This window comes from Opisthocomus hoazin, chromosome 20, assembly GCF_030867145.1.
Source record: "Opisthocomus hoazin isolate bOpiHoa1 chromosome 20, bOpiHoa1.hap1, whole genome shotgun sequence".
In the NCBI taxonomy this organism is placed as follows: Eukaryota; Metazoa; Chordata; class Aves; order Opisthocomiformes; family Opisthocomidae; genus Opisthocomus; species Opisthocomus hoazin.
In genome coordinates, this window is record NC_134433.1 from 13853335 (window position 1) to 13865378 (window position 12044).

A 12044-nucleotide genomic window follows, 5' to 3' on the forward strand; every position below is an offset into this window, starting at 1 on the left:
CAAGAGGCATCACAAAGTGGAGTCTGGGATGGAGGAATTGAGAGTTCAATTCTTAGCTGCTGCGGAGCTGCTCAGTGGAGGTTCAAGGGAGAAGGTTGTAGCAGAGTGTATTTATTGCTTTGAAACCATATCAAAATACACAGCTTCCTTTTTTCCCCCGCTTCAACAGAGGGGGAAAACCTGTAAGTTGATCCTTCAGGATGTTTGCTTTTCTGTTCTTTTCAATTTGAAGGTCTTGTCTTCTAGATCTAATCACAGTAACTAGAGGCTAAGGATAGGTTTCCTTTTCTTTCCAGAAACCAAGGTGAGTCCATAGAAGAGATGGACTATTCCGACTCCAGTATTTTTCATTTCTTTAGAACAGAACTTTAGCTGGTGAATCAGCATGTCTGTTGGTGGTGTGATGTTGATTGAGGATCTGTATCTCTTTCTCCCCAAAACAGAGGCATTCTATAGTTTGTCATCTTTGGGGGTAAGAAAATAGACTTTTCTGGGTGGGCTGCTGCTCAGGAGTGCTGGGTCCTGGGCCTGAGTCATGCTCCCTGTTGCGCCATCGGTCCCTGCTCTTTGTCCTGCACGAGGTTTGGTTCTCTCTCCAAGTGTTTTCTGCCGTGTCTTATTGCCTTTTAATTTCTCGTTTGTTGGGCTGGGTTGTTGCCCTGCAGTATGTGAGCTGGTTGTTCTTGCGTTCTGGCTTTGCGACCCTCTGCTTGATAGCTGCATCTGCCAGACCAGTCTGAGAGTGTTTTCACCCACCGATATGGGATGTATCGGGTGTTGGGAGCAGCTTCGTCTCCGGAAGCATCACTGGACTGGCCAAGCCACTTAAGGCTGCAGGAAATAACATAATTAATGAGACTTAGTTCTCCCACATCTTGTACCTGACAATCTCAAGTCACTTGACAATGCTAATTAAAGCTAATCACACTCCTCTGTTTTTAGTAAATAGCTATTATCTCTGTTTCACTCTTGCTTTAACAAATGGTAGTGCCAGGCGATGTGAGTCATTGGAAGTTATGGGAATGCAACCCGTAAGAGCTGCCTTCCGGTCCCTCCACGCAGGCTTATGCGTCCACCTAGAGACTGATTCTTTTCCACCTGTTTGAGTATTGGTATAGCACGTTAAAAGGTGAGATGTTTTGCTGGCTCGCAAAAGTATGCAGCTTTTTGACATTCTTTTTTACTGCAGTTTTGACTTACACAGAACTATTCTCCCGAGGTTGAGCAAAGGCTATTGAAAGTTTCAAAAGCTGAGAATGCTTTGGATTTGCCCTTCAGAGAACTTTTTGATCTGCTCAGAGGGAAGGCAGAGTGGTGTCAGAGCCGCACTCTCACGTCTCCTGTTTCACGTTGGCAGTGACTTCATTTATGAGGACAAAAATGTAGCGTGGTAGGACCTAGGTGTTGCATAGCTCGGCCACAGAACTTCGGAAGATTGAAGTTTCACTGATGGAATATTGCTTGAGCCATCCTTTAGTAATACGTTATTAAAAACAGATTGTCCAGCATCACAAAAAAAGATGGAGTTAATAATTAACTGTGGGAGAAGAAAAAAAACCTTAACGAGAATCCCAGGAACTCCCAGCTCAAGCATGCGTCAGTGGGCACAGACTGTAAGAGGTGAGTAAGTTCACATACCTTGGCAGTAACATGCAGGCTAGTGAGGATATCCAGGAGGAACTAATGACAAAAATTGGCAAGGTAACAGCTGACTTCACTGTCTTAAACTAGATTTAGTTATAAAGTATCTGTCATGTGAAGATTCAAGCTATAAATCTTCACCCGGCTGCCCCCTTGACTTGTGGGTTGCTATGCCTTCAGTGGCAATGAAAGCTGGAAGGACGATGGCTGAACTGCCACGGAAAGTATGTACCTCGTTAATATGTGTTGCATAAAAAGTGTTACTGGCAGAGATCAGTCAAAATTCAACATCTTGTCCTTAGCATTAGTCAGAAAGAGACAGACGTAGCAGAGTAGCAGATGAAGTCACTGTCTCTCCTGTGACAGATGTGCTGCTGGGCAGTGCAAGGCTCGTTACAAGATGCTTCTGGGAAGGACCCTCTGAGCAGATGGGTTTCGTGAGCAGATGAAAACTTACAGGATTTGACAAGGGGAGCTTGCAAATAGTAAGTCATGACAGGCAGCTGTGGCAGATCTTCTTTCGACTACAAATGACTTTGAGGATATTGGAAGGATACTTGCAATAGATAAACGTTCTCACTGTGTTGCTTGTCAGTACCCAGCCTTTATCAGAGAAACAGATGATCCATCCTGCAGACCAGATTAATTGAATCCTAGTCATACCTACATTTGCCAAAAAGGAAGATAGTAGAGCAATGTGAGGAGCACAAAGGAAATGTAACCATAAGAGGTGATTTGGATAGCTAGGCTGTTCTACAATCCAGACAAATGAGGAAGGGAAGATAAAGATTGTTTCCATTTTGTCAGTAATTGGTCAGTTGGATGGGAAGAGCTTTTCCTTGATATCATTAGTTCAGGTTGGTACTAGAACAGCAAGGTGAGGGTCGTCTTTCATTTTGTAGAACACTGTGTATGTGTAATACTGGCAAAGTGCGATGTCCTTGATCGATGGCTCCAAATGTGGCCATCGCACTGAACGTGTAGCTTTCTTCAGCAGAAGGGTGGGCATGATTTGAGGAGCTACCTCCTACAGCTTGCTGGAGCCGTTGCTGTTATCTCGCTCAAGTGCATCTGATCTACTTGGCCAATTCAGATGAAGGGCTGTTATGTTGTGGGGGGTGCTGGCATGAGTTTTTGCAAAATGTAAAGGAGGAAATGGAGTCATTTGTGTTTTAAACTCGTTCAGCTTACAGTTTTTGTTTATTTGTGGCACAAGTGGGATTTGCTGGTAGGAGCAAAAGTGCTGGCTGGTTTCTAATTTGTCCTGGCCGACCGTGATGCTTTTCTGCATGTGTTTGCTCCTGCAGTCTGGTAACGCACGCTGGCATCTATTGCAACTGGTTCTTGAATTCAGCTGTGATGGCGCGTACCTGCAGAGCAAAGGTGGGCAGCTTGCAGCTAGAACGCTTGCCATGCTGCTTGTTATCAGCAGCGCAGGCTCTTCTGCATTGCAAAAATATCGCTGCCAGGCAACTCGTAGGAGAGTGGGAAGAGAAATTCAGGCAGAGGTGTCAGTCAGCCTTTGGTGGAGGCTGAATCTTGCAGTCCTTATTCATGTGGTTTCTGAGACAGGCTCGGAAAAGGTAATAAATTTTGAAGCCAGCCCTGTGAGATGGTGTGTGCTAGGTGTCCTGTGCCTTTTGAGATGAAATCGTAAAGGGAAGAATTTGATTAAAATTCCCAGAATTATTTCCCTACCCTGCTTCCCAGTGGTGTCCATGGTGTGTCCGAGTGGATCGTTTTGAACAGTGTGCTTTGTTCTGAATTGCAGGGAGAGATGAGTTGGCACTTCTGACGCTGAATGGGACGAATCCAGCCCGAGATCTGTAAAGAAAGTCAGAAAGTTCTCATGGTCATCTGGTCTCTGTAGGCTGCAGCCAGGAAAGAAGCATCTCTGCGCTGTCTTCACTGATTTAACCTGTTCCTCTGCTTTCCGGTCAGCTGTGCGCTGTATTTCAATACCAGAAAGTTTTTGCTTAATAGCGTATACAGTGACAAAGCTAGACAGGCTTAAATTCCAACCCAAAGTGAGTTTAAGACTTGCTGTTTGTTACTTTTAAGTTTTAGCTCATTTTTATGTACCTTCTACGTTGTCTCCATAGAAATCCCCTCCATCAGAGAAGGACCAGGAAGCTTGTTGTAGCAATGCTGAGTCCATTTTTGATGGGTAGATTGTTGACAGACCATCAACTGATGTGGCCTGTTTTTAAAAAAAGAAGGGGAAAAAAAACTCAAACACCCCCCCCCCCCCCCCCCCCCAAACATGATTAATATAATTGTAATGACGGTTTTAGTATTGATAGCTATTCAGCAGAACAGGAACTCTGGTGTGTTTCCCACAGATTGGCCCTGGTACCTGGAGCAGGGCAGGCGCAGCGCGGTTGGCGTGTGCCTGGGTTCACTATGACCAGACAGGCTGCCATTGCTCCGTGCTGAGGCTCTTCTTGATGCCCTCTAGTGGGTACCTGGCAATTGTCTGCAATGCTGTTTGCCATCGGTATCGCCTTTATCCATCCATCCATCCATCCATATCCTTTTTCCCAAATCAGAACATGCTTCCCAGCGGCAAAGGCTGCTGTCTCCAGTGTGCAGAAGAGAGAACAAGGGCCCACAGCAATGCGGTAACTTGCTAGGAGATACTGAGGGGAATAAAGGGGGATAAGTACATTTCTAGTTGAAGGTGGTCCAAGTGAGAAACCTGCTCCATCCTATTGTTTGTATTGCAATTGTGTCCATGTATCTGATAAAAGTAAATGCAGAGGATTCCTGCCGGCTGTCTTTTACCATTTCTCTTGTTATTTTCCTGTCTCCAAGGGATTGCAAGGTTTGGAGAATGAGCTGAAGGAGTGCAGGCATTAGAGAAGGACACTTACAGTTCATGTATCAGTAATGACTTTTGTTGGTCGTGCTAGGACTGCTGAGCTGCCTGCAGTGTCATCTTATCAAGGGTTTGAAAGCGGTGCATTTCAGAAACTGGATACTGAAGGAGTACAGGTACATTATGTACACCCATATGCTATTTAAACTCCTTTCTTGGCTTTCCTTTATGTCCCGTGGTTAAATTCAGAATGGCCATCCTTTCTTTTGAGGACTTTCATAACATACTGCCTGCCCTCCTACCTTCAGATGAACTGGCTTCATCTTTTCCAAAGCTGTTGCAGTCGTGTGTGGCAGTGAGGATCTCCAGGACTGCCCCAAACCAGGATCTTTTGTTGCAGTTACTACATTATCAGCATGTGAAGCTCCTTAGCTGTGTCAGGTGTCTCTGAGGGTTCAGCACCTGACATTCTGACACTAATTTCTCTTCCATAGGGAGGACCAGCAAAACTGGGCTTTAAACCCCGACTCCCAGCTTCAGCTTATCACCTTAGAGACTAGCCTTCCTTTTAACCTGCAATGCGTTAAGCAATGTCGAGGCAGTTTCCATGTCAGGAAAACCCTGGTAAGTAAGTGTGCTTACCTCAAGCATTTTGCTAGAAGAATGCCAGGACCCTGAAGCAGCGCTGACTGCTACGGTTTGTGACCTTGTAGAAATGGAGAACTCTCCAAAACTGGTTCCTCTTGTGCTTTCATTACATTCGGCATAAGTACGTATCTAGCTCGCTCTGTATTAGTGAGGAGAGACACCAAAGAAGAAAGGGTGATTTTTCCAAATAGACTTTTTTCAAGGCTACTACAGGCAGCTTGCTATAGCATTTGCTAGGTTCTAAGAAGTATTTAACTGACTGAAGTTTCTTATCTTAAAAATGAAATAGTCCCTAAAACAAACACTCAGACTCAACAAACCTGTTGTTTGTCCTGCCAGAATGAACAGGAACACTTGCATTAGAGCTTCATTGCACATGGGTTTTATGCAAAATTAGCCTTGTGTGTGACAGTTTTTGTTCTGTGCCGCTGTGGCATATGGACTTGTACAAGCACTAGCCTCGTCTAGCAAGTGTTTGGCACAGACTTAGCATTTCTCCTTTTTTGTGTTTCCTGAATTGCTGTCAGCTTCATGTGCAAAGTGGCGGTTGGACAGGTGGAGGGTGAATACCAAACCAAAAAGTTGTTTGAATGGCAAAACGTGTCATGATTTTTCCTTCATGAAGGTGGCATCTGCTTAAAACTTCACAGGATTAAGCAGGGCAGCCCTAACATACACGCTGCGTGCAGGTAGCGCATTCAGCTGATTCTCTCGCCGATAACCACGATAAAAGATGTTGATAAAACTTTTTCCCTAGAATTTTTTCCTTTTGTCTAAACCAGTTTTCTGACTTGTCATGAGCTAATTAATATGCACAGATTTCTATTCCATGGACTTGAGTGAGTTCATTCCAGAGATAAATTTCTCTTGAAGAATGATAAAACAAAAACACCGAATTGTGTTGCTGGTGATAGATACTCATCTCTAACAGTATTGGGCATGATGATAAAGCAATCAAAGCATCTCTTTTTTTTTTTTTTATAGTGAATGGAATGGCTCCACTCATGCCTGCTCTCAGTGATGTTGATGAATATTAACTTGTCATTCTGAAAAACCAGAGGCACAGCCTAAAATCATCCTCATGCCTTTGTTCTACAGTAGAATGGATGCACCGTTAGCTGTTACATGCATTTTAATCCAAATGTGCTTGCTGCTAGGACAGAAGAAAATACAGGACGTTGGTTTTTGCATTGCTGAGAGCCATGGATCCTGTTTGATGCATCTCGATGTGACATCCAAGACAGAAATGGATCCTTACAAGCTGTTAGGTGTGCTCATAGGATGTAGGAATGCATTTCCTATTGCTTTTCCCCTCCTCTCCCTTACTGTGATGGCGACAGAGCGCTTGGCAGATAGTGCACACAGGCAATCAGACTGTCAGCTTTTGTAACTTATGGCTGTCATAGGTGAGCTTACTTGAAGTTTTTTTCAAGGCAGTTTCTTACCAGGGTTTCCCACCAAGATCGTAGTTCGCGAATCTTTATTTCGCCTGCCTTAAGCAGAGAGATCAATTTGTTTTGTCTTCTCAGCACAGTACAGAGAACAGGAATTGTAATTAATCTTAATCTATGCTCTGATACCATCTCACTTGAATATTTTTTTTGTCCACTTCTAAAAGGTCAAATATTTTTGCTGACGTTAAATGTGTTATGAGGTCAAATAAATGAATGCTTATTAAATGCATTTGCAGAAAGCTGCCTGCAGCAGGTAATTTGTGTGCGCGTGTGTGTTCATTTCTCTGTTAGATAAATGCAGTTGTAGTATTTCTGGTTTTACTCGTTGTTCTAGAGCATTGGTGCTTAGGAGGCCTGGATGGAGGGGTCAGCAAAAAACAAATTAAGGGATTGCTTTTGTATTATTCTGGTTGGGTATCATCTGTGTCTCGATTTGGCTTTGAGGATGCCTATGGACTGCTTTCTCCAGCTGTTGTACTGCAGTGCTGGGCAGCTGATCAGAAGATAAATGTTTGTCGTGACGGTATGGGAGGGAGGTAGTAACGGTGGCTGGTATATTTACCTATCCGTGCCGAAGAAAAGGAGAGAGAGAGAAGGGATTGCACCATTTAATTACAAATCAATGAAATCTAAGGTTTAGACACAGTCTGTTTTCTTGTTCAGGAGTTTGGGTAGTGATTGCCAGTCCTTCCTCCTGCTTTCCTCCAGCTGGTCTGTCCAGTGTAATCTGTTCTTTCAGACAGGGCTTGGTGCTTTGCCTTGGAATCCAATTGTGTTTGGCCCCAGAAAGAGCACACTTAGTCTCCTGCTTCCTTGCACTTGGAGGACAAGATACATGGCTCATAAATTCCAGGCTGCGAGATCTGTTACGGCTGGGATATAGCATATCAACTACTGAATCAGGGGCTTGGAATTCGGATATGGTTCTGTTGTCTTGTGACTGTAAAGGTGGGCACTTAGTTAGTTCATGAAGGCTGGGAAGTGTTACTTTTAGTTACATCTAATCAGCAGAAAATAAGGAAGTATTCTGCTTGGTTTTGCATCTTGTTTCTGCCGTGTTGCAAACAGAAGAGTTCAATCCTCAAAGTGTCCCTCACCTTGGAAGGGAAAACAATGCTATCTAATGAACAGCTAATTCTATTTTGGCAAAATTCTGGTGCAAATGGAAAACTGGGGCAGAACACAGGTGAAGACTGCCTGACTTCTCTTATTTCTGCAATTCGTGTAAAAAATCTTGCTGAAATCCAGAGATGCAGCTATATACTGAAGAGCGCACAGGCAGTCTGCTTAGCTACGGGTTGGCCAGATAAATTCCTGGTAAGACCTGTTTTGGCTGAACAAGAGGAGGTTTAGCTCCTAACAAGCTGGAAGGTGAGCCCTTCTGTGTCAGGATGGATCTTCCAAAGCTCTCACTGTAACTTTAATTGGAAAAGGTTAATCTGATTAGAGTTTGCAGAGCGCTTTAAGGATGAAAAGTGCTATGTAAGTGCTGACTGTTATGATCATGATAGATATGCTTTCTCAGCAGTTTGCAGGATGAGTAAGACTCTTTTTCTTTTCCCATTTGAACGTAAGGGATCTGCCTTCTGGAGAGCAGAGGAAAAATATTTCAGAAAAAAATGGGTATCATGTCTTCCGGGTGCCTGCCTCCTGTTGAGCACTGTGCATGGTCATGAGACAATGAACCTTTGACTGCACCAAACGGCGCCCAGGTGAGCCTGTGACAACCCTCCAGTACAGTGCTTGCAGGAACTGTTTACTGGAGAGTTGCAGATAGCGTGCCTGGCTTTCAGGGATCCTCCAGCTCATGGAAGGTTCAGTGGATAGAGCTTTCAGAAATGCTGAGGCAACTTGGATACCTTGAATCTTCTTTTTTTGACAATGACGAGAAGACTTAAAAGCAGAAGTGTTGAAGAAGGGGTTTTCCATAAATGGTGCTTTGGTACTGAAGTGGCGAGGTTTTTTTGCAGATCTCGCTGTCTGACGGTGATCACACACGAGGCTTTCCAGCAGACAGCAGTAATGGATTCACAGTCTGAGTTTTGTTGTATTCAGTATGACTTGGACAGTTTTGTCACAGTGAGGTGTTTCTGACTGATGCTAACGCGGGGAAAAAGACATCGTTCACATAGGATGCTTGTGAGCTCCGCAGGACTGCCTCCTACAACAATTTTCTTGTGTCCTGCGTTCAGTTCCCTGATTGACTTTGTGGTTTCCATCCTGCTGTTTTAATGGTTTCCCCTTTAGCAAGCCAGGGAGATGTATTTGCATAGCAGTTCCCAGTCCGTCGGTTCTCTGCAGCGTACCCCGAGCCGGGTGCGTGGCTGGTGCTGTCTGGGAAGGCAGGTCTGCGGAGCAGCAGCAGAGCCAGCTTAACACGCAAGCTCCGGGGAGCTATTTTAGCAGCGTAGCAGCTTAGTGACCTGGGCTGGTTTTATTCTAACCTGGAAGATTATCAGCTGTGCTTCGGGCAGGTTACTCATGCCAGCTTAGAGACCAGCTCTTAAGCTCTTGTACTTTTCTCTTTTGTCCACTTCAGAAACTTCCATTGCAGGTCAGGTGTGGGGTTTATTTTGTGGTGGGGTTTTTTTGCGGGGAGTGGGTGGGTGGGTGGTGGTGGTCCAGTATTTGATACACAAAGTGCAGACTCACAAGCTGAACAAAATCATGTTTTATGGAAAGGAAAATCCTCATGGGAGGAGCAGCCAGAGTTCATGATTAGTTTCTAGAGCATGCATGCACGCCATGTGTCAGGGAGGGAGGGGAGCTGCTTCCCATGCCCTTTATGCTTCTTCCATCCTCAAAAGAAACATTTGTAGCTGGTGAGGCTTATAGATGTGGGATCTGAAAAACTGATTTCTGCCAAGAAAGAAAGACCCAGACTTGAGCTGCCTTGCAGGTTCTGTCAGATGATGTCAGATTGTAAAAAAAGGTGTTTCCATCCTCAGTAGGATTTTTAACTGTCTCTTGCTATCAAGAATAGTCTTCAGAGTCTGCTCCTGCTTTGACTGCTGTCCGATGTTCTGTGAGGAAAAAAACCCCACCCACACTAGAGTGCAGTTCATAGAGTAGCTTCTATCTTCAAAGGTTGCAGGGAGTTATGAAGGAGAGTGTAATGAAGTAATCCTCCATTTCCCATGTGGAATCTAGGGCAGAATGGAGAGAAGAACTGGTTTTGCGACTCATGTACTTTCCTGGTGGCTGGGGAAGCCTATGTCCAGCTCCCAGCTTTCCCGCGGGTTTCCCGGGTGTCGCATCAGTGAGTCACACAGGACAGCGGCTGGCAGGGCTGGCTCTGCATCCCGGCTTTCCCCGGCCGACAGAGCCCGGCTTCTCCGAGGGGTGGTGCGGAGCTGGACCTGACACATGTAATTCCCCAGAGGTGTGTAGGAGACTAGGCTTGATGAAGGTCGTCTTAGCGTCTTTGCTCCTCTGTAGTTATTTCCAAATCCATTAAATGTTGGAAGAGCAAATAGAGATTGCGAGTGTTGGAGCGATAGGAAGATGTAGATAACAGAAGCAGGAAGATGTGAGAGCGCTCAGTGAGTCAGTGACTGAGCTGAGAATAAAAATCTGACCTCCTTGATCGAACCTGCAGACATCACGCTTGTCTTCTGGTTGCTCTGACTCTTCCCTGCTCTCTCAGTCAAACCCTAGATAATCCTGTGGGCTTGGAGACCGTTGTGGCCATTGTGAGCTGAGTGTTCTGTCTGTTGTTTGTTTTTTTTTTTTTTTTTGGAACTTAGGTGTGTGTGAAGCCCCCCGTTCCCTCTGCCTGAGCCTCCTCCTCTGAAGCAGTCACCAGTGTGTGGAGCCTGCCCCACACCCATCACCTGCCAAACCACGGCCTTTACCTGTGTCTTTCGGTGTTTCCCGTGCGACCCATCCTGTGGGAGTGCCTCCTGGGCCACCCCAGAGTTCACGCAGCGCTCAGTGGCTCCAATGGTGAAGATGACAAGGTCCAAGACTTTCCAGGCATATCTGCCTTCGTGCCACAGGACCTACAGCTGCATTCACTGCAGGGCTCATCTTGCCAACCACGATGAGCTCATTTCCAAGGTACGTGCTTGGCCTCACCCGCAGGTGCTGGGCGGACGCCTCCTTCCCGGGAGCAGAAGGGTGCGTTCGCTTGCATCGCAGGTCAGCTGCTGTTGGAAGTGCCTGGCCTTAACCAGTACCGCAGTTGGTGCTTGGAAAATGGGCTCTCAGCCTAAAGGATCTACTTGTGAGCTGCTGCTATTGTTTTAAGTGAGCTTGAAGATAGCTGTAGGGGACAGGTTTGCAACTTCATGTCTCTGGAGTGCTTACTGGTGATCTGTCTCTTCCCATGATACCGCCTCGTTCCTCTCATTTCCAGCTGTAAAACCACAGTAACTGATGGCCAGGACTGCATGAATTACCTTCGCTGTGGTTCTCATTCGTGTACATGCTTGTCAGCATAGTCGAAGGGTTGTTGCATGATCATGATTTGGAGGTGAGGTAGTTGGAGACGTTCTGTGTTAAGATCTGAGCTCTACTGAGCGACTGCACTAAGGCCCTGTCCTGCTTCTAGCAGCTTTTCACAGAAGCCACCCCTATAGCCCTGCCACTACCAAAACCTTGCCACGCAAACCCACAGCAGGTCCCTATTTATGGGAAGGTTCTCTGCTTCCACTGAAATTCAAGATGGCTTTCCAAAGACTGATAACGAGTTGTTGCTCAGACCCTCGTATTTTTGCCAGTCTATTAAGAAGCCACTTCACAGTGAAAAAGCAAGGGATGGATGGTAGGCTGTGCTCTGAGCTGGGGAGAGTGGAAGGATTTTGCCCTGTCTCCTGATCTGTTGATCACAAGGGGAAGGATCTTGAGGATAAGCTAAATTAAAAGCTTTCAGAGCCAATAAATCAGGGGGCTTTTTCAGAGGGAGCAGGCCAGTAAGAGGATCTTTCTTTGAAGTGCGAAAACTAAACTTTCTCAGAGTGTTTATTGGAGCCTGCAGTGCCTGGCTGTGGTCAGGCATCACATTTCCAGGTTTTGGCTGCCTTGGCAATCAACTGTTCCATAAAGTTTATTCAGCTTATGAAATTTGTGTTCAGAAAAAGCAGACACACTGTAAGATTTATTAGCTGAGGTGAGAGGAAATTGCGCTGAGCTCTGTGCCTGCGTGTGCACAACTTAAACCAGTTCGGCTTCTTGGAGCGGCCTTGAGAGAAGGGCCACGATCACAAGGGACAGAGGTGCTCTGCCTGTTAGAAAGTGTGTAGTGCCTCTCCCCCTTCCTGTTTGCGTGGAAAAGATTAGAAAGTGTCACCTTGCACCAAGGGCGTCTGTCCTTACAGGGTTGACATCTTAGCAGCTGTGGAGGTCACTTTGGATTCTCTGTGTTGGGTGTTCAGACTTGTCTTCCACTGGAGGCTCTCTCCTTCCTGTTTCTGTTGGTTGTTGGGTGGGCCAGGCTGACCCACACATCTGTGGTGTTGTATCCATGCCAGACAATAGACTTG

General features: G+C 45.7%; 1 protein-coding gene across 4 annotated transcripts in view; it reads left to right on the forward strand.

Annotated features, from left to right (window-relative positions):
• YPEL2 (yippee like 2) overlaps positions 1-12044 on the forward strand; it is a 39287-nt gene that overhangs the window by 2427 nt on the left and 24816 nt on the right. The window contains exons 2-5 of one of the 4 annotated variants that reach the window (XM_075439973.1): positions 3413-3668; positions 4456-4635; positions 4954-5083; positions 10308-10620. In XM_075439973.1, the coding sequence (XP_075296088.1) occupies positions 10504-10620 (117 nt within the window). In that variant the 5' untranslated portion in view covers positions 3413-3668; positions 4456-4635; positions 4954-5083; positions 10308-10503. Of the gene's footprint in view, positions 1-3412; positions 3669-4455; positions 4636-4953; positions 5084-8155; positions 8274-10307; positions 10621-12044 lie in introns of those variants that run through there. The other 3 variants (XM_075439974.1, XM_075439975.1, XM_075439972.1) reach the window with 3 other exon arrangements.